Source organism: Aphelocoma coerulescens, chromosome 14 (genome assembly GCF_041296385.1).
Source record: "Aphelocoma coerulescens isolate FSJ_1873_10779 chromosome 14, UR_Acoe_1.0, whole genome shotgun sequence".
NCBI classification, from domain to species: domain Eukaryota; kingdom Metazoa; phylum Chordata; class Aves; order Passeriformes; family Corvidae; genus Aphelocoma; species Aphelocoma coerulescens.
The window spans coordinates 14032447-14059035 of record NC_091028.1 but is presented as its reverse complement, the minus strand read 5'-3'; the positions used below and the strand labels follow the sequence as shown (position 1 = coordinate 14059035).

General features: G+C 44.3%; 1 protein-coding gene across 1 annotated transcript in view; it reads left to right on the top strand.

Annotated features, from left to right (window-relative positions):
• Positions 1-13665, top strand: part of FAM20C (FAM20C golgi associated secretory pathway kinase) — a 58970-nt gene extending 45305 nt beyond the window's left edge. Inside the window, exons 5-11 of the mRNA XM_069029506.1 lie at positions 259-351; positions 2085-2200; positions 9135-9315; positions 9875-9984; positions 11476-11557; positions 11656-11715; positions 12493-13665. Of these exons, the coding sequence (XP_068885607.1) occupies positions 259-351; positions 2085-2200; positions 9135-9315; positions 9875-9984; positions 11476-11557; positions 11656-11715; positions 12493-12745 (895 nt within the window). The 3' untranslated portion in view covers positions 12746-13665. The remainder of the gene's footprint in view (positions 1-258; positions 352-2084; positions 2201-9134; positions 9316-9874; positions 9985-11475; positions 11558-11655; positions 11716-12492) is intronic.
• Positions 13666-26589: the final 12924 nt, after the last annotated feature.

The window sequence follows — 26589 nt, the reverse complement described above, 5'->3', positions numbered from 1 at the left end:
GTAGAGGAGACTTTTGAGTGGAACAGCTTTGTGACAGCAGACTGCCTGCACAAGTCTTGAATTCCTATTTTTTGTTAGAGTAGTTTAAAAAAGAAGATAAAATGAAGGCTGTGTGAGAAATAATGCACAAATGAGGTATTTAAAGGTCTTCCATTAAGCAAACAATACTGAACTACTGAACAGCATGCTGATGACTGAGCACTGCTCCTTAGAAATGCTAGCCCTTCATTAAAACTCTTCCCTTGTTTTCCTTTGCAGGCAAACCAGAGAACAAGAAACCCCGCCTGACTTTTTTTACTTCTCAGACTATGAGAGACATAATGCAGAAATAGCAGCATTTCATCTGGACAGGCAAGTAGAGCGGATTTGCATTAAAAGAAAAGGGGAAATATTGTGATAAGTTGCTGCACTTGGCCATTCCTGAATTACTTTTTAAAAGGGGAAAGTGGAACAAAGTGGGCAAACATCATAAATAAATGAAATGGCAGATGATGAAAGAATAGGTTAATAATTAGGAAATGCGACTTGCTCTGGGAATGAGAAACCTGGCAAAAAGTAATTCTCAAAAAGAAAGAGAAGTTATATTGAAGAGAAACTGAGAAATTAATTTCCCTTGTGATCTTGAAGTACATACGGAGAGGACCCATCTCCCAGGGAAAGTGTCACGTAAGTGTGACGGGAGTCTGGCTCACCCCAATTAGCTCCAGAGCACAGAGATCCAAGCGACACGTGGGGAATGGTGTGAGTTTTGAGAGGAGTAATTGAGATGGGAAGGGAGTTCTGGTTCCACAGCAAAAAGCTGGGACTGTCCCACATCAGGAGCATATTTAGGCCCCAAGTTAGTGGGAAGGAGAGGGCAGTGGTGGTCATCTCATGCTCCTGTTGCTGAAAATGCCCCCCCTCCAGAGTTAGTGCAGGGGATGGTGGATGCCCCAGGACTGCAGCCCTCCCTGCCTGCCCAGGTTAGGAGTGGGAATTACTAATTAGTGATTAACAGTATGTCTGGAAACAATGGCATTTCACTGAAGCATCTTTCGCACTGTGAAGGGCCAAGAAACATCCTTTCAAAAGCTCAAAGCTTTGGGGCCACAAGTTATTTGGGGGTTTATGTAGTGTTGCTGCCTTCTAGGATGATGGCTGGGATATGGGAACATATCAGCGGGTGGCATAGGGTAGGTTTGCCAGTAAGAGCCAGTCCTGATCAGATCCTTCAAGGATCTTCTCTATTTTATTGTTGTTGACCTTGGTGTTGATCCCTTCTGCTTTATATTTTATAGCGCTGTTTTAAGCAGATGGTGCTGTAGAAAAAAACATTAGTGGAGTTCCTACGAGGGGTGTGTTAAATATCCACACACAAAGCAGGAAAAGCAGTTGCTATGCTGTGTAGAAAATGTGAACAGCAGACAGTGGGTATAAAAATCCTGCCTATGGGGACACTTTGTATGGGGTCTTTGCTCTTTTACTGTATCTAATAGCAATGCTTTGTAGGGAGGTTTTTATGATCTACAAGGGCGGGGGAGTTTGGAGTGGAGAGAGGCTCTTCTCCCAGCCTTTGCCTGTGGGAAAATTTTTGGTCTCAGGGAGATTGTTTAGGTTGGTATAAGGGTATTAAAACAGAGAGGAGCAGAAGGAAATAAACACATACTAAGACTGTCAGCAAAAGAATTACATGGCGTTTGTGGGAGAAAGAGGCTGAAATCCCATTCGCCAGATCACTTAAAAGGCTGGTGAGCAAAATGCGTGTCACAACAATCATACAGTAGCATGAAGTAAAAAAAAATAAATTCTTGCTGTTTCTGGTTTTTGGAATCATATGTATCTTCATTTTTATCATGGAACAACGCCCTCCATACTTTTCTCGTATTTTACTGCACACTATGTGGGCAACTCAGAGCTCATCATATTCAGGACATATTTTGTAATATATTGTGTGAGGGATTAGCCAGTTTAAAGTTGATGGGCTTTATACTCCTTAAAGAGCACGGATAAATGTGCCTTCAGAGTGTAATGAAGCTTCCTAAAACCTCTAACTATCATTACATCTTAATCCTTTACATAAACGATGTCTTTTCTCCCTCTTCCAGGATCCTGGATTTCCGGCGCGTGCCCCCGGTTGCAGGTAGACTGGTTAACATGACGAGGGAAATACGAGATGTTACTCGTGACAAGAAGCTCTGGAGAACATTTTTCATCTCACCAGGTAGTCCTGGAAATAACACTCTATTCTTTCTATCCTGCTGAACACATACTTAAGGAAACGATGTGTAGATTGCTTAATTGCTCAGATATTTCTAATAAAACTGTCTTCTAGACCTTTGAATAAAAATAGATGTGGAGACATAGCTTACAAAGAAGACTTTATTGTTTTGAGTTGAGTGCCTTTTCCCCTTGACAAATTATCCGCAGAGAGAGGCTTTTATGTTCACCAAAGCAATGTATTCAACAAATGTTTTATGTAGAACAATTTCTAAGACAATTTTTTCTGGTGCTCTCCATTTACCCAAAACCTTATTACCCAGCCCATTAGTTATTTAGGGCTTTTTTTTCCTACTGCAGTGTGATCTGTCACTTCTGTTGGTCAGATGCCTTTATTTCTGGGTTTGACCGGAGGACCAAACCTAATTTCTCGAAGTCATTCAGGTTTTATTACAACAGGAGCTTGGACAAAAAAATCAGGAAATGGATATGTAATATATCCTGCTTCCAGCTCAAATTCTCTGTTGGGCTAGAAGTGACCTGAATTGTTCCCAGTCCTCACTCTTGCTTTGAGGGCTGACCCAGGAGCTGATACCACTCTCTCTTACTCTTCACTCTTTCACAACATTTTATGAACCCAGTCAAGGATGGAGCTCCACAAGGTGGGAATTTTACAGACACAGGATAAAACCTTATCCTGCTCACCAAAGTATACAACTGGAATAGGGAAAAATGGGCAAAGGGTGGGAAGAAGTGACAGCAGCTTCTGGAATGCCCAGATGGAGAAATTAAGGCTCTGAGTTAAGGCACAGAAATAATGGTTAAGTTTGTTCTTACATATAGAATTTATAGGTTATAGGTTCAATTTAAAGCACAGTGCCACGTTCCAGTAGCTTAACTCATATTGTTTCAGCTGTGTGCAAATGTGCTTTGCTGAACTGAGGCTGTGACTTGTGTAAGAGGCAATCTGGAGCAGAAACCTCTGGAGATCTCTCCCTTGCTCTGTGTGTGATTGGCCAGAAGCTGTTTATCCCAGATCCCTAAAGTCGAGATCCAAAGACTTAATTACAGTTTCTCCCAATGTAACTGTAATTTATTGCTGTTAGCTCAAAACCAGAGCCCTGTCGTTGCAGAGCTTTTGCTCTTAAAATGTTTATCACACTTTTCTGATCCCCAGTAAAGTCATTATTACAGCTGTTATTTTTAGCTTCATATTTATGTTCAGCTCTGCAGGACACAGTTGAGCAGACAGTTATTTATTCCAGGAACTTCAGTTGTAAAATACATAATTGCAGAAGGTTTCCTTTTACCCCGTGTTGTGAGCACTCCAATTTTACATGCATGGTTATGGTGACAGTATGTGTTCCCCAAACCTGGTGGGCAGACATTCTGTATTTGCCTCAACTGCTTTCCCTCCCTCTTTGTCTCTCTATACTTTTTTTGCCTTGATTTTTGTAGGCAAATACGTGCAAAAAAAATGGCAAAAAAATCTTTTGATGCACAAAGTGCTTTGGCTCACGTCAAATATAAGCCATTTTATTCCTATTTTGGTAGGTAAGATGTGGATTCGTAGGTTTGCTTGATTTTTAGTCTTCTCAGGTTATATTTCAAGGCTTAGGGGTGAACTTGAATGATTTCTGAGAGTTACAAAACTGTTCTCAAGTACTGAGCAGCTTACAGCAGCCAGAGCAGGGCAACACAGAGTTAAGGCTGCCAGTTCGGATGAAGATCTTTATCTTGTCATTATGAAATTCTGGACATCCAAGGGATGATCCAAGCATAATCCTTTATTCAAATTTATTTAGAGGTCTCAGATAAATTCAATTAAAATATTTGATTAACTATGAATCAGGCTTTTCTGGAGAACAAAATGCTTAAGCAATTAATTTTTCTTTCCATTTTACATTTCCTGAATCAATACACTTTGGTTAAATCACATTGGTTACTTGTCAGAGTTCTTCCCTACAAGTCCCCAGATTAATTAGTCAGGTTCTCATTAACATGTGCCCAACCTCTGTCTTGTATTTCATACTGACCTTAAAAGGCAGACATTAATTAATGCTTAATGAAAAAATAATAAAGATCCTAAATTAAGCTTTTAGAAGCAACTTTCACAAGCCCAGCAGGCAGCTCAGGCAGCAGATTGAGGGCAGGGAAGGAAGAGGGAGGTACTGGGGTGAGATTCGTGGTCTGGGGACTGAGGATGAAGAAGGACCAGGGAGCCTGGGGAAGGCTGAGGGGCTGACCTGGCCCTCTGGCAGATGGAGGGCAGCTGGGTCAGTTGGTTTTGAGGGAGAGTTGCCTCCAAAGGTGAGAAATTGAGGTGTGTGACCTCTTGGTACATGCACAAACCAGGCTGTGCACCAACATAAAGCTGCCAAGGACCCTCTGGAACTCCCTTTCAGGTCGCTCTGTCACTGCATCTCCATCCCCAGCAGTGCTCAGTGACAATTAGTAGTCATGGGGACACGTGGTGCCTGCTGGCAAAATATCCCTCTCCATACACGTGTACCCAGCTCTTAAAATTAAACGAGCACTAAATGAAATGGATTTTATAGGAAGATGTTCCCCTCGGGCTGGGAGGGGGACCTTTGAGGGTGGTTATTGATGATGCTCATCAATCACAGGATCATGGAATCAGCTGAGTTGGAAGGGGCCCCTCAGGCTCATCCAGTCCTGTTCCTGGCCCTGCATAGGACACCCCAAGGATCCCACCAAGAGCATTGTCCAAGCATGTGTTATCTCCCAAACTGGTGTTGGAAGAAACCTCACTGCATTTCCGCTCCTGGGCCACCTCCCCTGTCCCATCAGGCACGGAAATCAGGGCCAGGGAGCCACAGGCAGCCGTGGCTTCAGAGCACGGTGCTGAGCAGCATCCCTGCTTCCATGGAAAAGTGACAATGGCTGCGAGCAGGCAGATCAGGGGATGCATTAGGCTGCAGTCAGAGAGAAAGCAGATTGCAGAAAAGTGCACTTCCAGGCAGTTTGGACTTAAACATGAGAAATGGAATTAGGTCAGTAATTATTTAAATTAATTTTATGTCCTTTGCAGCAGGGCAGACTGCAGTAGTCCTGCTACTCTTACAAATGAATGGTAATTTGCTAGGAAAAAAGAGACATATTAATGATGTCAGCCTTCATTTTGGAAGTAATTGAGGCAGCAGCTTAAAGAAATCAATGTTACACAGCGAGTAAGCACTATGTTTTTGTTCATATTAACCAATTCCAAGGGATTATGGATTTTTTTCTCTTTCAGCATACAATAGTGGTTCTTGAATTACCTATTATTTTGAGCAGGTAAATGAAAGATCTTTTGATGCATTGCTGTAGTAAATATTCAGGATTCTTTCCAGTACTCCAATTGCACAGGCTTGCTAAATGTCCTCTATTAACAGTCATGCAAAGCTGAATAAAAGAATTGCTCTGCCAAGCAATTTGCTTTAAGGTATCCCACCTTGTTCCTGTTCTTCCTGAGAAGAATTACTGTTCAGCTATCAGGAGGATGCACAGAGAATGTGCAGATGAGTACACAGACACTCTGGTTCTTAATTGTTGTAATTAGTTAGAGTTTCAATCACCAGACCATGATTTTTGCCTGCATTTCATTAGGAATTGCATCCGTTCCTCCTCGGATAATGAAAATCAGACACTGCAACACGGGGTTCTCTTCCCTTTCTGGTGCTTTGGGGAAACAATTTTCATTTATAGTGAAGAAGGATTTTGCATGTTGCAAATGCACAGCATTTGAACATTCCAGCAGGTATAAACATCCCTCCCTGCCTGGTTTGCCAGCACTGCTGCTGTTGCCATTCCTGCCCACTCTGCAGGAGCACAAATTCCTGGCTGTTGCTCCCTTTGCAGGTGTACTTATGCAGAAACACCTTCATCTGGTGAGAGGAACACATGGTTTGGGCAATTTTAATGAGAGGAGAAGGACTGTGCTCCAGTAGGGAGCTCATCTTCCCTTTCCCTCTTATTTTTGCTTCGGAAAGCCAAACCCTGCTCTCAGCGTGGGATTGCCATGAAGCGCTGGGCTTGTGTCTCTAGCTGGAATTTCACCCTCAGCCTGCTGTGCAGAATGTGGGTCACCTACTTAGGTTTCAAAGAGCCTTGCTACAGCACCTTGAAGTCTTAAACGAGAACTGTGGTTTTCTATATTTGGTGCCTCTTTTTTTTTCCTACATTTTTAAGAAGCCTTAAAAATGAATGTTTCCCCAGATAATTCAGGCTGCTGCATCTTACTGCTGGTATGTAAGGACTAGGGTAGACATAATAAGACATCTATTCTGTGTCAATCAAAGCAGCTAATTTCTTTAGCAGTAGCTTGAGATAAAGCATCCTTTCACCTCCACTATCCCCAGAAATTGGACAGGAGCTGTGGGGAGTAGGTACCACAGGTCTGAGCCCACGGGGGGAATAACTGCTGGCAGAAAAGGGTTTGCCATTGAAAGTAACTTCTCACTGAGAAACATACTCATGGTTTTACTGCAAGTTCTCTGTCTTAATGCCAGTAAACACCTTGCTGTTGCTCAGGGGATTGGATGCCTGGAGCTGGCGATGGGGCTCCGTGGAGGATTGATAGCTGGAAGATCGTGGCAGGGATGAGTGGGATGAGTGGCTGGCATGGTGCAGGCAGCACACCTGCTCCCTGCACAGCTCTGCAGCAGCAAACACCAGCACTGCCACAGCCCTCAGCTCTCCTCAAGATTTACCTGGATACCAGTGTGTGATTACTGTCAAGTGATTAGCCCCAGTTACTTTTGTTGACAATACAGAGCAGGGTTTCATTGTTCCCAAAGTTAAATTCAGAAGCAAACTATTAAACAGAGTATTTATCTTCCCACTGAGCAAAATGCTGTGTTTAATACAACTTCTTTTTTCTTGAAAGGTCAGATTTACATAGCGAGCAGCAGAGGCTGTAATGGCGTGGGGGGCATTTGCTGGGCCTTTTGCTCTTTACAAAACTGTTTGGCAGGAGATAAACGAGCACTGGCTTCCTGCTGCCCAGTGCAAGTCAGGTCACAGAAACCTTGGAAGATAAGTTATCTCAGGCAGTCAAGATAAATCCGAATGGTTTCCTCCCTCCACCGATGAGGGGGTGATGCTGAGACAGCTGAATTGAAGCCCAAGCCCCACTGCAGCTTCAAATCAGTGGAAACACAGTTTTTAAGAGAGGATATTCTGCTTGGTAAAACACCTGAATTGCAAACTTAGAAGTACAGATATGTCGAGTGATCCCTTCCTTCCTTTTGTAATTTCTGTTCTTTGTTTTCTCTTCCCTCAAGTGCTTTTCTTTTCCTTGAGTAATTGTCAACAAGCTTTTTGGCCACAGAGTAAATATTTCTGGCCTTGGCTGGGATATATTTAACTGCTATGATCCAACCTTGTGAATATAAATACACAGTTTGGTTCAGTTGGTCCCGAGCACGGATGGATGAGTGGCCCTTGTGAGTCAGGCACAGCAGAGCGATGCAAAAAGGCTGTCTTAGAGTTAAGTAATCACAACTTCATGGACAGATCAGGTGGCCATCAACAGGGAAAGCTGGGACATCAGTGGGAAGCTGGCACAGATTGTCAAGGAGCAACACATCAGCCTTATAGTGTGGTTATTTGGTGTAATTCCATGGTTAACAGCCAGTCCCAGATAATGCAGCTAATTACTCAAAAGCATCACAAGACCTTATTGCTACTCCATGTTCCCCTACTTCTCCTTTCTCAAACACAGCTGCTTGCTCTGTTCCTCCCTCTCTGCTGTCATCCCCAGAGTTGTCCCCTGTCCTCCTGACTCACCATCTCCTGCTGGCAGTGCCCCATCTCCACTGGGCTGCCGCTTTGGACTGGGGGATGTCACAGTGACGTGCAGGGCCGTGTGCTGCAGGGCATCACTGCCATGCAAACCCACCCCTTACCTTCCTGTGGCAGGCAGAAAATCACCTCCTGCTACTCCCAGCCCTTCCTGCCCCATTTACACTGAGCCTGCCCAGAGGGAGAGGAGCTCAGAAACAATATTTGAATTTAGAGGCCTTGTGGGGAATTAGGAAGCAATGTGACTTCTCAGCTTCATGCCTTACCATGAGGAAAGGGCACAGTCTTCCTCTAATGACATTTTATGTGCATAAAGCAGTGTCAAAAAGAGCTGTAGCACACTGACAGGAGCAGCAGTGTGCTCCTATTCCTGTTCACAGTGCGGCGTTGGTGGGCTTTGGGATGAGCTGCTCTCTCTCACCCTCAGTGAATTCCCGTGGGCAGGGTGTTCCTGTAAAGAGGTGGGTGTTCCTGCTGGTACAGAAGTATGTGGTGGCAGTTTTGGGGAGGTTTTAAGGTAACACACGGTCCAAAACCTGCTGCAGATTCTTTTTCTGTGGTTGTTGGAGTAACGTGAGGTGTGGAGGAAGGAATTTGTGTTTGGGATGTGTGCTGACAGCGTTACGACCGTGCTATTTCCACCTTCCACGCACACCCCCACGGGACTCTTGATGGTAAATAATTCTCCTTGCAAAAACTGCCAGTTCTTCTCATACCAGCAAGGAAATGAATGAAATGTTCTCTGTTCTTAAAGAAACGAGCCAAGATTTTGAGAAGTGACTTAATTTTGGGCACATGCCACTTGTTCAGCTGTGGGATTTGGGGTTCCAGCCTGGGGTAACAAATAGCTCCCAAGGAATGTATCAGTCTGGGAAAACGAAAGGAGAAGGACAGGATTTAAAAAAAATGGGCTTGGGGAATATAAATAGAGTGCAAATAGTCACAAAGAGCTTAGCACAGGGCGTGATCCCAGCCACTGAAATGAATGTCTTTCTAGTGGTTTCAGCAGAGGAAAACTGTGTGTGGTAACAGGGGTTTGGATTTATTTCTGCTCCTACATACACCAGTGCTTTTATGAATTCTCAATACTGATTTAAGAATAGGCTTTAAAGCTCTTTTCCTTTCTTTGCCAGCCAACAACATCTGCTTCTATGGGGAATGCTCCTACTACTGCTCAACAGAGCATGCCCTGTGTGGAAAACCAGACCAGATTGAAGGGTCTCTGGCTGCTTTCCTGCCCGATTTGTCGTTAGCAAAAAGGAAAACCTGGAGAAACCCTTGGAGACGCTCCTACCACAAGCGCAAGAAAGCAGAGTGAGTAGTGGTGAGCAAAGCTGCACAGGGTGACAGGGAAATAACCCAGCTCCTGGCCTCAGGAGAGCAGCTGGGTTTCCCCAGCCCTGGGAAGGGACAGGGCACTTCACGTGCCAGGAGCTCCAACTTATGGTCCTGAACCCAAAAGGACCTTCAGTGGCATAATTCCCTCATGGGACAGACACCTCCAGTGGCATTGACAGGATGCAATGGGACCTGTCTAAGTCCTGTCAGAGGGAGGAAGATTCACTGCTCTCAGCAGCCCTAAACAAGTCTCAGATGTTGCCACCATATGACTGATGGTGCAGCTCATCTCCTAAATCCTGAAGCTACTGGCCAGATAGTTTTCAGTCTTGTGATTTTCTTCCTTTTCCATCAGTCACAGTCTTCCTTGCTTGCCTGCATTGCTGGAAGCAGCCTGAGGAATGTGCTGCCTCTACCTGACCCTGCCCTCAATTGAACATGATACAAGTAGATCTTTGCAAAATAACATCGTTTTTTTGTAGTTTTCAGTAAGCTTTGTATGTCACATAAAATATCAAAATATTGCCTTTTCCAGATGGGAAGTTGATCCAGATTACTGTGAAGAGGTTAAACAAACACCCCCATATGACAGTGGGACCAGAATTCTGGATATAATGGATATGACAGTTTTTGATTTCCTAATGGGTATGTTTCATCTCTTTCAAAAATTAAATGCAACATTTAATTAGAATGAGAACCATTTCTTTCTGCACTGCTCTGCAGAGCTCAGCAGTTTGCTAAAGCATGGCTGAAGCTGCATTTACTGTATGTGCTGTTCTAGATGATTATGAGAAAATGCAGATTTACGTGGTTATGTATTCCCATCAGTGCAGATTAAAGGAACAAAGATGTTCAGAAATGTAGAGTGATGATGAATGCAGGTCAGGCCAGTCTCCTTCACAACAGTGAAGGGCTTCACACTTTGCTTTAGTGAGTGCTTTACCCCTGTAATACATGGCTCCTGGATGCACATGCAAGGACTGCTCATTACTGGTGCTTTGTTTTCATCCTGCAGGAGTGTTCCCTGCTGCTTCTCTATGAAATGTCAGGGTGGGGGGGGGAAGAGGCATTGCTCTGTCACCAAGGCAGCTGTGGATTCTATCAGGATTTTTTCTCTTTACGTAACCTGATCTCAATAAAATAATTATTTACAACCAGGTAATATTGACCCATTCCAAGCCTAATTCTCCTTCTCCTATGAAACCTTTTGTGCTGCAGCGAATACACCTCTAAGGTGCCAACCTACATCCTTGATCTTTGGGCACATGCCAGCACGGACACATCCTGTGCCATTGCCCCCACTGAGATTTCTGCAATAGGCTGCAGCAGGGGAGGCCAAGTGACAGCTCAGGAGCCATATGTGGCATCTATAAGTAGCTCAAGACCCCTGCCATGGAGACAAAATTCGTAGCTTGGCAGCAGTCCTTTGCACATTGACCTTAAAAAACAGATCACTCAGGGAGGGCTGTGCAGCTGTGCAGATCAGCACCATCCTCATCCACACCTACTGTTCTGGCTTCCCAGGCAGTCAGCAATTGGTGCAAAGTTCTTGTTAGAGGAAAACCAGGGTGTGTGTGGTTCAGAAAGTTGAATGCAGTATTAACAAAGTGATCAGGATTAACACCCCTGCTCGAAGCAGGCATTATCTCCTCCCTGAGCTAAGCCTTGCACATGCTGTGTGCACCATGTCTGCTTCAGACACCCTGCTGACCCCAGGCTGCAGCAGCAGGGCTTACTGTCACCAGGGCAGGAAGCTCTGGTGGCTCAGGACACAGCTACCCTACAGGTGACCAGGCTCCCCACACAGCTGATGCCCTTGTGCTGGAGAGGGATTTCCCTGGTGTACCCCAGGAGGGGTTGCTGGAGGCTGGGAAGGTTGGCTTTGTCTTCTGATGGGCCCGTTAGAGCTTAAGTATAAAAGCCACAGAGAGCTTGAAAAGCTGCAAGAGGCTTAACAACCCTTCCAGCATCACACACTTTGGGGTATCCATGGTAGGAGCAAATGAGCTCAGCAGATCTGTTGTTTGCTCTGCTCTACCCAGCCATGGTTTCTGGGCAGCACTAGGCTTTTACACTGCCCTGACCTGCAGGCTCAGGGCAGAGTGAGAATGGCCTTTTTTTTCCTTTGTTCCATAGGTAACATGGATCGCCATCACTACGAAACCTTTGAGAAGTTTGGAAACGAAACTTTTATTATCCACTTAGATAATGGAAGAGGGTAAATACCTTTAATAATCTTTCTGGGGCTAAAGGAAAATGAAAAAAGTTGCTCTTTAAAACAGCCTTTGTTACATTCTTGTCCTTATCTTTAAATAGGTTTGGAAAATATTCCCACGATGAACTTTCCATATTGGTGCCTTTAAACCAGTGCTGCAGGTACGTTTTCCCTCTGGAGGTGTTTCTTGGTTTACAGTTGTTTCCACTAACAGGACTGAAAATGTTCAAGTGAATCTTGCATTGCACACCATGGAGAGGAGGAGATGGTGTGATCCTGCCCAGCTAGCCCTGAGCATTGGCACTGCCATATTAAATGCCCTGTTGGGTCCAGGACCTTGCAGGAACACAGCCATGAGCTGTTGGGGGAGAGGCTTTAAGACAAAATACACATCCCATGGAAGTCAAGTGACAAAATCCCAGCTTAAGTGCTTCTCAACAGCTTTCCTTGGTGCCCCTGGCCAGGGTTTTCAGAGGGGTCAGGTGACATTTGGAGTTTCAGCTCTGCAGGGTGAGCTCTGTGTCTGTGGGGGCTCTGGGCAGCCCTGCAGGGTGAGCCTGAGGAGCCTCTGCTGCTGTCCCACATGTCCCTGCTCACGTGTGTCACACGTGTCATTGCCAAGATGGGCATGGCCCTGTGAATGCTGCAGCAGCTCCAGCTGGTGCCTTTCCCAGAGAGGGGCACGAGGGCTGCCTGCACTGCCCCATGGATCTGTGCTCCAGAACCTCTGCCCCTCTAAGGGCCCCCAGAGATCAGTGGCCAGGTAACAATGCCAGCTGCTCATTAGGACTGGCAGTGCCTGAGTCTCATCATTTCAGATCACAGAATAAGGCTCTTAGACTATTATTGTAATGCTGGCTATATAAGCCTTTTAGCTCTGTCAAAATCAACAGTGATGGAAATACCAAATTGCTTTTTTTTCTCCTTTTTTCTCTTAGAATCAGGAAGTCTACCTATCTGCGATTACAGTTGCTAGCCAAGGAGGAATACAAACTCAGTCTCCTGATGAAAGAATCTTTGCTAAAAGATAAAATAGCTCCAATCCTCTACCAGCCTCACTTGGAGGCGATGGACAGGCGGCTGCGGATTGTCCTCAAGGCTGTCAGTGACTGCATAGAGAAGGATGGTTATGACAACGTGGTTGAAAATGACTTTAACACGGATGTTAACACTGTCACGACCGAGAGGTAGTGAAATGGCAAGGCTACGTTTTTACCAGCTGAGTCAAGAAGATTCAAAGAGGAAAAAGAAAAAAACGAAAAAATAAAAATAAGTCTTGCAAAAGACTGTGTATGCCACTTTGTGAATTCAGTGAATTCAGAAATGAGATATAATTGTTCCCAAAGTAGGTAAAGTGTAGACTCTGCAAAGGATTAGTTCATTAAGAAAAATAAGTCTAATGTGATGCTTTTCATTAGTTCCTGAAGAGAGATTATGAAAAGATTCAGAAAATACTCAATCATTGACAGACAACAGTCTGATAGCAAAACACCTCCTGTCCTTTTTGTATAGAAAGGAGGCCTTTACTTAATATTTTGTATTTATATATAGTATATCTATGAAACCCCAGACCTACCTTCCAAATTTAACTGAGAGGGACAGCATAGTTTTGTGACTCACACTTTATTTGTGGTGACAGTCCACTTGGTATTTTGTGTTAACCCTTTAAGTGCTCTAATCCACTATATCTTATTTAAATTGAATGCTTATTTTCCCCCCGGCTACTCAGCATTTAAAGGGTTAAGGCAGTATGAACTTTTAAAGGCAAAAAATAATAATAATAATTATAATAATAATGATAATAAATACAGGGGTTACCAGAAGGGAATTTCACTAATTGTGCTTTGACAGGAATACTTGAATGTTGGTTTTACAAAGTGATGTAAAATGACAAGTTGTACTATTTGTCCATAAGGAGGTGGCAGCTCTTATCTTTCTAGACTGTCATAGCTGAGCTGCTACTTTTCAATTTTGCTTTTGATAGTTTTGTGTAAATATATACATATATGGGTAAAAAGCTGCTTTCAGCAGCTCTAGGCTTACTTTTGCAGCATTTTTGTGGAATTGTTTGCAACGTGGTAAAAGTGCAATAAAGATATGCAAAATGTGTAGCCATCTTGTCTAAATGGATTCATTCATCTTGTTCAGAGCAAAGCTCTGTGCACCAGCCAAGTGTCCCAGAAGTGGTTGTTTAAATTGCCATCCCCTTTTGTAGCAGCAGCAAGTGGAGCTGGAGTAGGGAGTTGGTGATTAATACTCAGTGCAACACTGATAAGGGCCGGGGTGGTGGAGAAGGCTCATCTTTCCTATGAAAGCATTGTTTTGACTGTCATTTCAGCATCCCTTCCTCTTGCCCTGAGAGCTGTAGAAACAAGCTGTAGAGCAACACCTCTCAAAGATTATGCCTTGACACGCTGCCCAGAGGGTTTAGAAACACCAGTGCCTCTCACTTGGGCTGCAGAAGCCCTTGCACAACCTAGGAAATCTCAGCCTAAATTAGCTGGAAACATGGTATTCTTACCCAAATTGTTTTGAATCATGCTCAGCTGCATTCATTTAAGATGTGTGGAGACTTTCAGCCCAAAAGCAAACTATTTGAACACGTGGCTGCATTTGACTTGTGGAAACATGGTGTGGTACAGCAGGAATTCCTCATCGCTCCTCTGGGTGAGAGAAGAATTTATTATGACAATGTTCATCACAACTATAATTCAGAGCTGCCATTTGTTTCATTTGATGTCTTTTTTCACAGGGATTCATAACCATATACTTTAAAAGCCAGGTAGACTAAAATGTAGGCATTTCAGCATATTAAAATTATGAATGAGAGAAAAAGCTGCTATATGGGCTCATTCACTTCTTAGGTTGATATATTATCACTAAAAACCACGTCTTTTATATTTTATGGCCCATTTTGAATTCCCATGGCGCTCACAGACATGGCATATAAAGACAACAGAATATCTCAAATTGTTCAACTGTGCGTGAACTCGGAAAATTTCTGTTTTATCCCATGGCTTTTTTTCACTTTTGAAGACCCACCTATCATAACAAGGATTCCTCTGCAACACAGCACTGGAACTGCAATGCTCTCTCCCCATTAGCCAAAAAAAACCCCAAAACACGACATTATAAACAGGTGAAATGGGTGCTATTATCCTTGGTCTGTCTTCAGTGCCTGGCTGTGGTTTTCCTGCAGGTGCAGGTTTTTCTCACTTTGAAATTGTGCCAGGACAGCAGAGGAGCTCTAAAATCACCTTCCCAGGGCAGCTCAGCTTTCTGCTTCCAGAGCCAGCTCAGCAAACCTGGTTTGCTTCTGGAAAGTAGCACTTGGCAGCCTCTTAGCTCAGAGGGGATCAGATCAGTGAAGGTCTTGGCTCTTAAGAGGCTGGGTGTAGGTCAGGAGCTCCTGGCAGGGTGGTTCAAGCTGAAGGTGTCTGCAGAAGGCTGCCTGGTGCTGTCAGGGATATGAACTTACTGTTATGGATCTGATTCTGAATTCCTATAAGCAAAATTAGTAGTGTTTCTATCGAAGAAGTGTTGTTTAGGATGGAATAAGTAGTGTTTGTATAGAGTATAAAGAGCTAAAGGTTGTTAATCCTTGCCACACTGTAAAGTGTTCTGAGGGTCTCCAGTTTCCTTCTCCTGGACTTTGATTCTTCCCCTCATAAACTCTGTGCTACAGCTTTCTAGACTTGTAAAAATTCTTCCCATTTCCAGTCTTAAATTAAGCATACAGAAAAGCTGAAGGGGAGGCTTTTCTTTGGCATGAGACCTGCACGTACCTTGGAAGAAGGGAAACACTGGCTCACACGCTGGAGAAGTTTCCCCTCCTCGGTACCTCTGATGAGAAACTGGGGTGGATTAGCCCCACATGGGCAGTGCAAGTCTAAACCCACTGCGGGGTGCTCAGGAGATGGATGGCAAGAGCTGAGTCTAGACCCCACCTGTGGTCAAGGGTAGCTGAGGACACAGCTGATCTGGAGGGTATTGCAGGGGTGGAAGGGATGATTAATTAAACAGGCTGTGGAGTTCTTCTCCGTATCTACCAGGAAGCTCTGGCGTGTTTGCATTCCCGCTGCCAGGCAGCTGGAGCTTTGACTCATGTTCATTTTCTAGGTTTTCGGGAAGGGAAAAGAATTACTGCCTTGTTCCACTATTTCTTTTTTATGTGGGTGGGGGTGAGTGGGCACGAGAGACGAGAAATTGGAGCCAGGGAGTGAACTTGTGGCTCTGCCTCTCAGTTCTTGGGGTAACACAGCCCTGAGGATGGCTCTGTACAGCCCAGGCAGGGGCAAACCCCCACTTTTGGGGTGCATCTGCATTGCCCCAAGACATAGCTGGTCTGAATTCCTTTTGAAAACCTCGTGGGTTTGCCTTTAGGCAGAGGGTGTTGCCATGTGAGCCCGTGGCTCTGAAAAGGCTGTCACTGTGTGTTCGGTCAGCAATCCAGGAACTGATGGGGATGGTGTAACATCTCTTTAGGAGTCCCACATATTTACCAGACAAAAAGATTTGCTCTAGGAAGACAAATAAATGTTAGAATTCAATTGGTTTGTGTCTGAATCTCAAAAGTGGGTGTAGCAGCAGGGCCCAGACAATTAACACACCTAGAAATCTGCGGCAGCCTGTCAGGGGCATAATGTGTTCAGCACGATGAATACAGTGTGCACAATAAATAACAGATAAAAATGGATAATATATTTCTAAAAGCACCTAATTACAACAGTATCTGACAGTGTAGAATAGTTTACCGTATTCTCCTGAGTAATTCAGAGGAGAGCCTCATTTGTTTTTGTGGTTTTCCTGTTATTTAGGCATCAAAGGGAAATTGAAGGCAAAAAGCTCTCATTGTTTGAAGTAGGTATCACTGTTGTGATCAGCAGAGCCCGTGATGTATATACAAGCTGGAAGCCTGAAGCAGATTGCAGTGTAAGCAGCAGCAAGATGTGTTGTGTAGGAGGAGGGAAACTGGGATTTCAGCCTGACTGTTGCCCTTGGGCACTGAACTGAAAATGAACTTGTCTTATGTTGGCGTTACAGGGAGGAGCATCCAAAGGGTGTTCTGGTTCCATCTATGGACCTGTACGTGCTGATGATAAGGGGGATGTCCTGCTGTCTTCCACTGCAGCAATGGCATTGTACCCTCTGTCCCCTTGGCACAGCCAGGCTCCACCTAATGACAGTCAGCAAGGCTCTTGTGACCCCTGCCTGAAAGTGCTGATTTCCAGCTTGGAGCTGGACACACACTAGAGCGTTGATAATTTGCATCCTGAGGGAGCAAACTTTTCTTCTAGTACTGAATGTAAAGGTTCATTTTCCAGAAATTATTCCAGCTATCAGTTGTTTCTGTGGAGTCTCTTGCCAATGGTTGTTTACGGAAGTATTCGGGGCTCAATACACAGAAATAAGCACGCACAAGGACAATTCTTTTGAAACTAAATTGAGCGTTTGGAGGAAATTTTGAGTGTTGGGGGACGAGTTTTCACATGGAATTTCAAGTTATTACCAGTTGGAAGCTGCTGGATTTCTTGAGAATAATACTTTTATGCTCAAAGTCATTCATAGGTAGCCTCCAGCCATAACTCTGTCTGACCAGATCAAACTCAATTATCTGCTCCCTTCTACATTTGCATCAGTAAAGTACCCCTTCAGTGCTTTTGGGGGCTGGCTAGAAAAAAAAATGAAAAGCAATTCAATTTGGTGGGTCAAAAGACTTGAGAATTGAGGTCAGACCAGTTCTGGCCATGGTTAGAAATGAAGCATCAGCAAAAAGGAGGCTGTTGATTTGGCAGTACCTATTCCTCTTCCTCCAATGCAAGGGCAGAGCAAATATTTGTGGCTAGGAAAGGGCTGCTGGAATACCTGCTGCTCCACCTTTTTAAACACTTTCCAAGGTTTTCCATTTATGCAACTCTGATGTAATTATGATGACCAGCTGAGGGGATTTTGAGCAGGATGGGGGGAATGCTCACATTTGTATCCAATCTCCTCTAGGAGGATTTAGGTGCTGGGAGATCAGCTCCTCTCTTTCAAATGACCTTACTGCATAATCAGCCCTGTCCCCTGTCACAAGTAACTCGTGTTATGCCTTGAGCCTTGCTCAGGTATGGGCCCAAACCCAGGAGCTTGCAGATGGAATTGGCAGCTGGAACCAAAGCAGAACATCTCAAAATTGGAGATGTCAGATCAGAGCACTCTCCACTCCTATGAATGTGGGAATCTGGGTCACATTGTGCCTTGGCCACAGTAATGAATAGCATTAGGGTCTCATCATAAATTCTTCTGATGCCTATTCTGGAAAGGTGCTGGCTGACAGACACATGCACAAAACCACCTGTGACGTGTGCTAGTTGACATAACTTAAAAATACATCCCAGGGTGACTTATGACAGACAAAATCTCAGCCCCCCAGCTGCTGGGGCTGTACTAACACCAGCCATGTGTCACTGCAGAGGTGGTGCTGGATTCTGCTGGAACGCGATGATCCCGTACACCCGCCGTGCTCGCTGGAGCGCCTGGGTGCCTGCAGAACGATCTGCCTGCATCTCCTGAATCCCCCTGCACACAGAAATGAGAAAGGAGAGCTAAAGCTGTCTGCAAAATGCAAGCAATGCAGCTGAGGAAGACCAAGTTGGGGGAAAGGAACAACCCAAAATGATGGAGGCACGTTGATGGTCAAATCCATTCTTGTGAACACCAATACCTAAGCCAGGAGCAGCACGTATTGCTCTGATCACAGGCTGAGCTTTGGAGGTGGAGGACAAATCTGATTTGTAAACTAAGCAAATCAGGCTATCCAAAATTGCAAACAGCTTTCCTCATAGCTTTTCCTGATAGTCCTCCACCATGACAATTTATGCACCAGGAATCTCTGCCACAGGCAGCATTTATAAATAGCAGTGATAAAAGGCATTTCTTGTTTGTCCATCGAATGAAGTATGCATTGTTTTCTAGACCAAATCAGAACCCTTTCTGCTGATTTTTGAGCACCTCCTTCCTAATCAGTGAAGTCAGTGAGAGTTTTACAGATGCAGAATTTAGGTGCATTATCTTCTTTCACTGCCCCGTTCACAGATGAATGGTCTCTCTGATGTTCCCATGGCTTTCTTAATTATAAGCTTTAATAATTTATTATTACTGTTTATCTTTTCTCTCTATTTCTATTCTAGATGTTTGCTTCACTGATTTGTAGTGGATTTCCATTTTTAATGGTTGTGGGTTTTGCCTGAATAAACACCAACATTCATTATTTATAACCTGAGGCATCTATAGCCAACTCTTTGCACAGTAATTAGAGATTTTTTGAAACACTGGCAGTGAACTTTAGTCTCTGCTGTTTGCAGCAAGTTTCCTTGCATTGGTTGTGCCTTCAGAGCCCTCACTTTGTGACATGCCTGATAGACTGAAATAAGAGCTTGTGTGATAATCCCTGGCAGTGTTCTAGGCCAGGCTGGATGGGACTTTAGGAACCTGGTCTAGGGGAAGGTGGTCTAGGGATGTTGGAATGAGATTATCTTGGACATCCTTTCCAACCCAAACGATTCTAGGATTCTGTACTTCCTGTGAAATCACTTATTCCATCTTAAATTTATCAGGAGGGACTGTAAATGTTGCTGGCACAAGCGACCCCCTTGTCTGGTGTAAGAAAAAACCCAGTCTCATTGATTCACTACCTACAGATCCTCCTGACTCCAGCTGTTTTCTTGGCACTTGCACTGAACCTGGTGTTTTGAACTTCCAGCACTGCTCAAACACCAGAGTGTCCGTGTGGGGTGCTCCCCCTGATTCCCTGCTGTCCTGAAGGCTCTAACAGCTGTTCAGAGCAGGGTGAGCAAGAGGAGCCTGCTGGCAGTCTTCAGGTTGGATGCAGGAAGTGGAAGGAAGCTCTTCTTTCTGGAGAAGCTCAGATGAGGTTAGAAAATGTGTCATGACTCATGTTTCAGTGATAGCCAAGCACTGGAACAGCCTGTCCAGGCCAGTGGCTGAGTCACCATCCCTGGAGGGATTTATGATGTGGCTCTGAGGGACATGATTTAGTGGTGGAGTGGAGTTGGCAGTGCTGGATTGATGGTTGGGCTCGATGATCTGAGAGGTCTTTTCTAACCTAAACATTCCTGTGATTCTATGGCTCCAGTGGAAAAATTGGTTTTGTAGTGTTCAGGATGTGTGGTGCCCACAGTGCATTTTTTCACCTCTTAAAGAGGCAGTGGCAGAGCCATCCCATGAAGTCTGAAACTAGGAATATTTTCCTGTTACAGGACCCAGTCTAGTGAAGTTTATGGAAACCTTCCCAGCTGTTTCAACTTTCTTTGGATCCAGCCTAGAGCAGCTGCAGAGATACAGCGCTGCTCACATGAACTTCTGAGAAACACCCTGGAAATAGGGATGTTAAAAATTAAGTGTTCTACAAGTGTTTTATTTTACCTGGTGGTGGTATAGCTGATTAAAGAGTAATGCCTTTGCTGTTTACCTGGGGTTCAGTTTTGCAACAGGAGAAAATGGATGAGAGGGAAGGGTAAGAAGTCAGAACTATAATGTATGGACTACACCATCCTGTGCAGCCTGTAAACCAGCTGGCAAGGCTCCTGCATATTTATGAGAGCATCTCACACATCCTTACCCTTATTAGAGCATCCTACCTCAAGCCTGTGATGGCTGATTGGCATTTTGAGAGGTTCAGACACTTTTTTACCAGGTCTCCACAGTTTGCACCCCAGACTGAATGATTCCAACGTGGAGTGCTGGCAATTTGCAGGGATGTTGCCTCTCTAACAGCAACCCACAGCAGCCTGAGAGTGCTTTACAGTCCCCTCTGTTGCTAGAAATGATGGTGAACTGACTGGTTAGACACTGCTTCAGCCAGACAATAAGCTTCTTATTTGTTCATCAGCCTTCAAGCCCCTTTGCAGCCATTCAACAAAACCAGCACACGGTTTAGGTTGTCTGTGCTACTTGGCCATCTGAGGCACCTTCAGTGCAAAGCTGTAGGGACACCAGGAACTGGTGCCACAAAGGCTATGGCAGCTTCCCAGGATAATTCAGAAGCCAAATAAGTTTCAAAAGTTATGTAAAACAAGGAAACATGCTTAAATAAAACCACTATTTAAATAAAGTCAGCAATGCACCAATATTGGTGATTTTTAAAGAGCAGCTCCTACTTCCACAGCTTCTGTGCTGCATCAGCATGCCTGGCACACCCTGCTCCCCTATTCCCAGGCACACGTGGGTGTCCAGCTTTGGCTGGAAGTGAAGTCAGTAGAAGGACTACAGCAATTATTCTGGTTATGAATCACACCTTCTTACGAACGTCACTTGGAGGAAAATATCGTCTCTGTCAACCTGTTAGCAAGACTGGTGGTGCAAGCACGTCAAAACCCAAGAGCTGGTGATATTTTTTCTGGAAACCTCTTAATGACAGCGTTTGGAGGTGTTGGTGCACACCCTGCAGCTGTGGAGCAGGTCTGTGGGAGTTACACGGGTCACTTCCCATGGACCTAAGCCCTGCTGCAGGAATACCCTGTAGGTGCTCTCCTGTTGGGTTTCTAGCATCTGAATTACCCTGGGAAATAATATACTTTTAGATCTATCCTCTGAGTCATTTAAGGGAGAAATAAAAGCTCATTATTTGGTTCACTTGAGCAATAAAAGTTGCTTTCCTTTGAGGGAAGGGTCATGCCTGAGCTCCGGATACATCCTGGAGTGGAGGCTGGTGTAGGTTGTCCATGTCTTCCACTGTGCTTTGGACTTTGCCCTGTCTATGAAACCATGACATGGCAAAACATATTTGGAAGAACAGCTAATGGCCCCTTCCCTTGCTGCAGCATGGATCTGGGGGTGACTGGATGAGCTCCCTCCTCTGCATTTCTCAAGGCATCTGTCCAAAAGCATTTTTCTCTCGCTCTTTCTTTCAGGGAATGTACTGTGGGGAGCTGCATTTCCTTCTTTCCCTGCAACATGTTCTAATTTACAGGATGAGATTTGTGATAATTGAGTTCGGAGCTGAATGCTGAGCCTTCTCCATATCCCCTGGGGTTTTCCTGGGAACAAGATGGATTGCCCAGTACGCTTCACACAAAAAAAAAAATGAATGAATAAATAAATACATGAATAACAGCATGCCTCGTTTTGCCTATATCTTAGCGAGAGGGAAAGCTAATTCTTTAAGTATTAGGAATGTGCTCATTACGCAAAAATGATAGAGCAGATGCATATATTCAAAATAAATATATTAAAAATCCCATTTTAGCTCCTGGAGGACAAGTGCAAGTGCAAAATTGGGTGCAATTATATTTCTCTTCCCACCTATGGTGTGTTCTCATTTGAATATGTATTTGAGCTGGTTGCATCTAGAAGCGTGGAGTTTCCTGTGATTGAAAAGCAAATTATTATCACTACCAGCTTGTGATACTTTACATCAGAGGCTGGCTCCAAGGTTGTCTGAAGTCACTACAAAGGCTCTTTTTGAGTCCAGCTGGCTTTGCATGCAGGCAAGGGCTGGTCTCTTGAGCAGCCAGTGCTAGGTATGTGTTAACAGCCACACAAAAGAGCAGAGGACACAATCCAAGTGGGGCTGTTCATCATAACTATCATTTAATCAAAATAAAATGATGAACTGATAATTGGATGTCCTTGCAATGACCGCCCACAGCCAGAGCCCGGGGTAGGGTCCCTTTCATACACACAAATAAATCAGACAAAGAGTCTGCTGTGGGCAAAGAGATTAATCTTTGGCATGAGCAGGAACAATAGTGGAAATAAGTGTTGCTCATGAGACCATCGTTCTGTGTCTGACTGCAGAAATATGCTTGGTGCTTGCCAATGACAGGAGCTGCTCTTTCCTACCCCTACAGTAGCATTAAAGATTGTTGAAGTTGTGCAACGCCCAGATTTATGTAAAGGCTCTGATGGGGAAGACCTGAGTGGGTCTAAGGCAGCTGTTTTAATGATGTACACCTTCCACTTCAGCAGCATAAAACAGAGGTGGAGATATAAGACCAAACCCAGAAGAGGACAGGGACATTGGGAAGAGCCCTGGAGAATGGACCCCCCCAGGCAAGGAAGATGGACAAAGTTTTCCATGGAAATGTAGCCTCAGGAGTTATCCTATAGTTTGATTTTTTCCAATTAACAGTAACAGTAGGACTTTTCTCCCTAAATCCCAATCTCCACACTATCTGGAAAAGCCCAACCCTTTTTTTTAGACTTAACATAGTTACAAAAAACAGGGTTCCAAAGACCAAAACTCAAATGAACAGTAAGGAAAAGAACTTTCCTTTCACAGGAGAAAAATTATTAAGAACAAGAAGATGGTGCTGAAAATGCTCATTAACAGAACCGTTTCCTAACACGTGGCCTTACAATATTTTAACTGAAAATTCTCTTCATTGCTGCCCCACCTGCTCAGCTGTGGTGCCCTGGTGGCGATGCTGCTGCCACTGCTGTGGTTTTTGGGCTCCCTCTGGTACCACCCTGTGTGACTGACATCTGATCTGGTACCCAGCCCTGCACTCTGCACTGTGGATTTTGTCTGTGGGTTATCTTTCCTCCCCTTTTAACTGATCCCATTACCCCGACCCCCCTGGAGCAGGCAGAGCCTCAGAAGCTGCCCTGCCCTGTCAGGATCAAAGCCACCAACAGCCTGGCTTTCCACAGCCCCTTCCTTCCACGGGAGCCCGCCGTGACCCCGCAGAGCCCTGTCTCCTGCACAGATCAATTCTGCTCTCGCAGACAACTGTTTTGCCAGAGGAATGGAGCTGCTGCCTGCCTAGTCAAGGTGCTGTGTAATACATATCAGCTGAAAATCTGCTTTTCAAGCTTTGGTGAGCCAGGATTAATTGCAGTTTGGCGTTGCAGGCTCCCGCTTGGCTCCATTTTTTCAGTCACATATTATGTGTAATCTGAAGCCAGCGATTTTTTCTCCAATTTCTTTTGCTGTACCAACAAGAATTCTCTTACCTTTTCTCTCTCTCCCTCAAGCAAACAAGTTAATAACTACAACGTTTGCTGTTAATTATCCCTAAAATAAGTGCAGCTCCATAATTTGAGAGTCGGGATGCCTTTAATTTAATAAGAAGTGCAAAGTGAAACGATAAAAGCAGACACAAAAAATGTAACATTTTGAATAGTACAACATCCATCATCTGTGTCTCTAATTTTATATCTGAAATGAGTGTTGAAACCAGGGTGGTGGGTACCAGTGAGACACTACAGCAAGAATGCTGATTAGTTATATGAAGAGAAGAATCTCTGTTAGATTATTCTGGGGTTATTGTAAACATATCCAGAAATAACAGAAGACAAAATTAGCTGCAATTGTTAACTGAGAAACCTGTGTGGAATAGGAAGAAGAAAAAAAAAAAAAAAGCTGTGCTTCTGGGACTATTTTTATTTCTATAAAGAAGTCTTTTACAAGATCTTTCATCCTCACCATCATACAAGAGGAAGGTTGTCTGCTTTCCAAGGTTTAACGAGCAACACTTCTGAATACTGCTGCGGACTTAGAGACCTTTTAATGAATATGGTGCCAGTGGAAAGCTGCTGTCGTCCAAATGAAAGAAAATATGGCTTAAATAACAGAACATCTAATGTTCAGGACTGTGCCCGGGAAATACAAAAGCCAAGCCCTGTCACAGGACCATGAGGCTGACACAGACTGCAGCTCCAAGGTGTTTAACTGGGGCTAGTTCTACTCCATAAGGTGCTTGATGATTTGGGCCAGATCCTGTATTTAGTTCCTGCTGGGGCTGCTGGGCCAAATCCTGCTCTGTCTTGATTTGCATCTGGGCATAAATCCAGAGGGGATTTGTCACAGGAGAGAGGATCAGGGTGACAGAAATCTGAAACAGTCTGCTCTCCTTATGAAAAGGTGAAAGGAGGAGACAAAAGTGCAGCTGAAATCAGTTTTCTAAAAGAAACTGAAAAAAATTTGTTTCTTTGCAATCTATTCTTGATTTCCTTAATTAGCCGGGACCAACGGCAGCAACACAAATAGAGAGTGTGGCATTTATCTGGACAAAAAGCAAGATGGACTAAACTTCTAATTAGACCTCCTGTATGACAACAAAAGACATTTTCCAAAATAGCTAAATATTGTACTTTTATCCATAATTAGGGCATGATATTGCCCCAGAGGATCATGAAGGTAAGAAGACACAGACAGGGAGAGAGGTTTTTTATAGATAGGTTTTTTTAAGAGATCGTTAAAATTGTCACTAGAAATTTACTGAAAAAGACAAGTTTGTGGGCAGAAGAACCACAGAATGAGGAAAAAATGCCACAGGAAGGAAGAAGAGTAATTCTAGGAGTAAACAGCTACTTTTAGAAAATACCATCTGTCCTGAATATGAATTTGCCATATATTATGACTCAAAAGATTTTTCCATTGAATTCCCAGCTTGGCCTTTGTTCCACGTCAGAACCCCTCAACCCAGCTTAGATAAGGTCACATCCCATCATTAATGCATCCCTTCATCTGGAGCCAAGGGTTACTGGGGAGGGAAGTCTCCATTTCCAGAATTCACCTCAATTGTTCCTGTGATCTCATGATGCCACTGGGTTTTTTCACCTCCATTTGTCCACCTGCATCCCCTGGCAGGACCTGTATCCCTTGGGAAGAGCGTGGGTTAGCCTGGTCCCCCTTGCTAATGCACACAGAAGATACAGCAGCACGTAAACAGCAGCAGTCATCTCACAGCAGATGCTGAAAATATGATATTGCTAAAAGTCACAGCTGGCAGAACATGGACAACAGGCAGAGAGGGAGTGACCTTTGCCTTTTGCATGGAAAAGATCCTGGGATGTCCAAAATGCACAGGGAAATGGACTATTTTAGGTGATGGTAAGCAAAATACGTTAATAAGCAGCTTCGCAAGCCATTTATATTCAATCTTCTAATTATCCACAAACACTGGAGGTGGGAAGTTGTCTTCTGAAATATGTTATTCTCCATCAAAGATTGTTTTCTTCGGGGTTTTCTGTGATATCAGTAGGAAATCAGAAAATGAGAGGGAAAACAATTAATAGATATAAACATCAATCAAGTTGGAAAACGGGCCTAATGGATTTGATCCTTTGAGGGAACGAGGCAGGCTTTCATCCCTAAGTCCTAGGCAACTCTTAAAGGATGAAGAGCAGAGCAGTGAAGAAAAAAAAGCCAGAGCCAGTTGAGGGTTACAAGGGAAGAAGCTTAGATAGAGGCTGTCCCCAAATGGCCTTGTTAGGGACACAGGCTTTTCCCTGGAAAGACTTCCCTTCAAATAATAAGGTTGAGTTAGAGACAAAACCAGGCAGGAACAAAGAATAGTCTTGGGTCCAGCCAGTGATAGTTCCCCACACCCTTCCAGAGGCAACCAGGAGACTGCCACTGTCCCACCCACCACGCATGGAGGGGCCCAAACCACTGATGCCTCTCGTCACCCACCCGAGCCAGCACCAAGGAGAAGGGCAAGAGTGCCTGAGAGGGGTGTGTCCCACCCAAAGTCCCTTGTAGTTAATCCTGACTTAATGTGGTTTTCAAGAGCACCCTTTGCATATGATCGTGGTGGGGGACAGGATGAACATCATGGAATGGATCCATCGGCAGAAAATGAGGATGAGGGTGAAAATGCTGATTTGGGGCAGAAAATAAAGCAGCAGGTGCTGTTCCACAGTGTTTGAGGTAGAAGTGACCTTGTCTGGAGATTGCTGAGTGTGGTGTAGCACATCTGGGACATGGAGTCTGGCTGATTCCTTTTACTCTGGTTTCACTGTGCTGGAACTTCAGTGTTTTCCATGAATTTACCATCTAATTTACCCAGACAGACTTGTGATTACAGATTTTTCTTCATTTCTTTGTGTTGGCTCAGCAAGTCCTGCTCTGGTGCTCTGCTGCTGGGCAGCACTTTCCCCCACCAGTGGCTCTCTGGCTTTAAGAGGATTATTAGTGCAAAAAAATATCTTCCTTACATTGATGTAATGGGCATTCCAACACAGCCTTGCTGAGTTTTCCGACACCAGCTGCAAACACTTTTTATGCTGGTGGCCACCCATTTGGA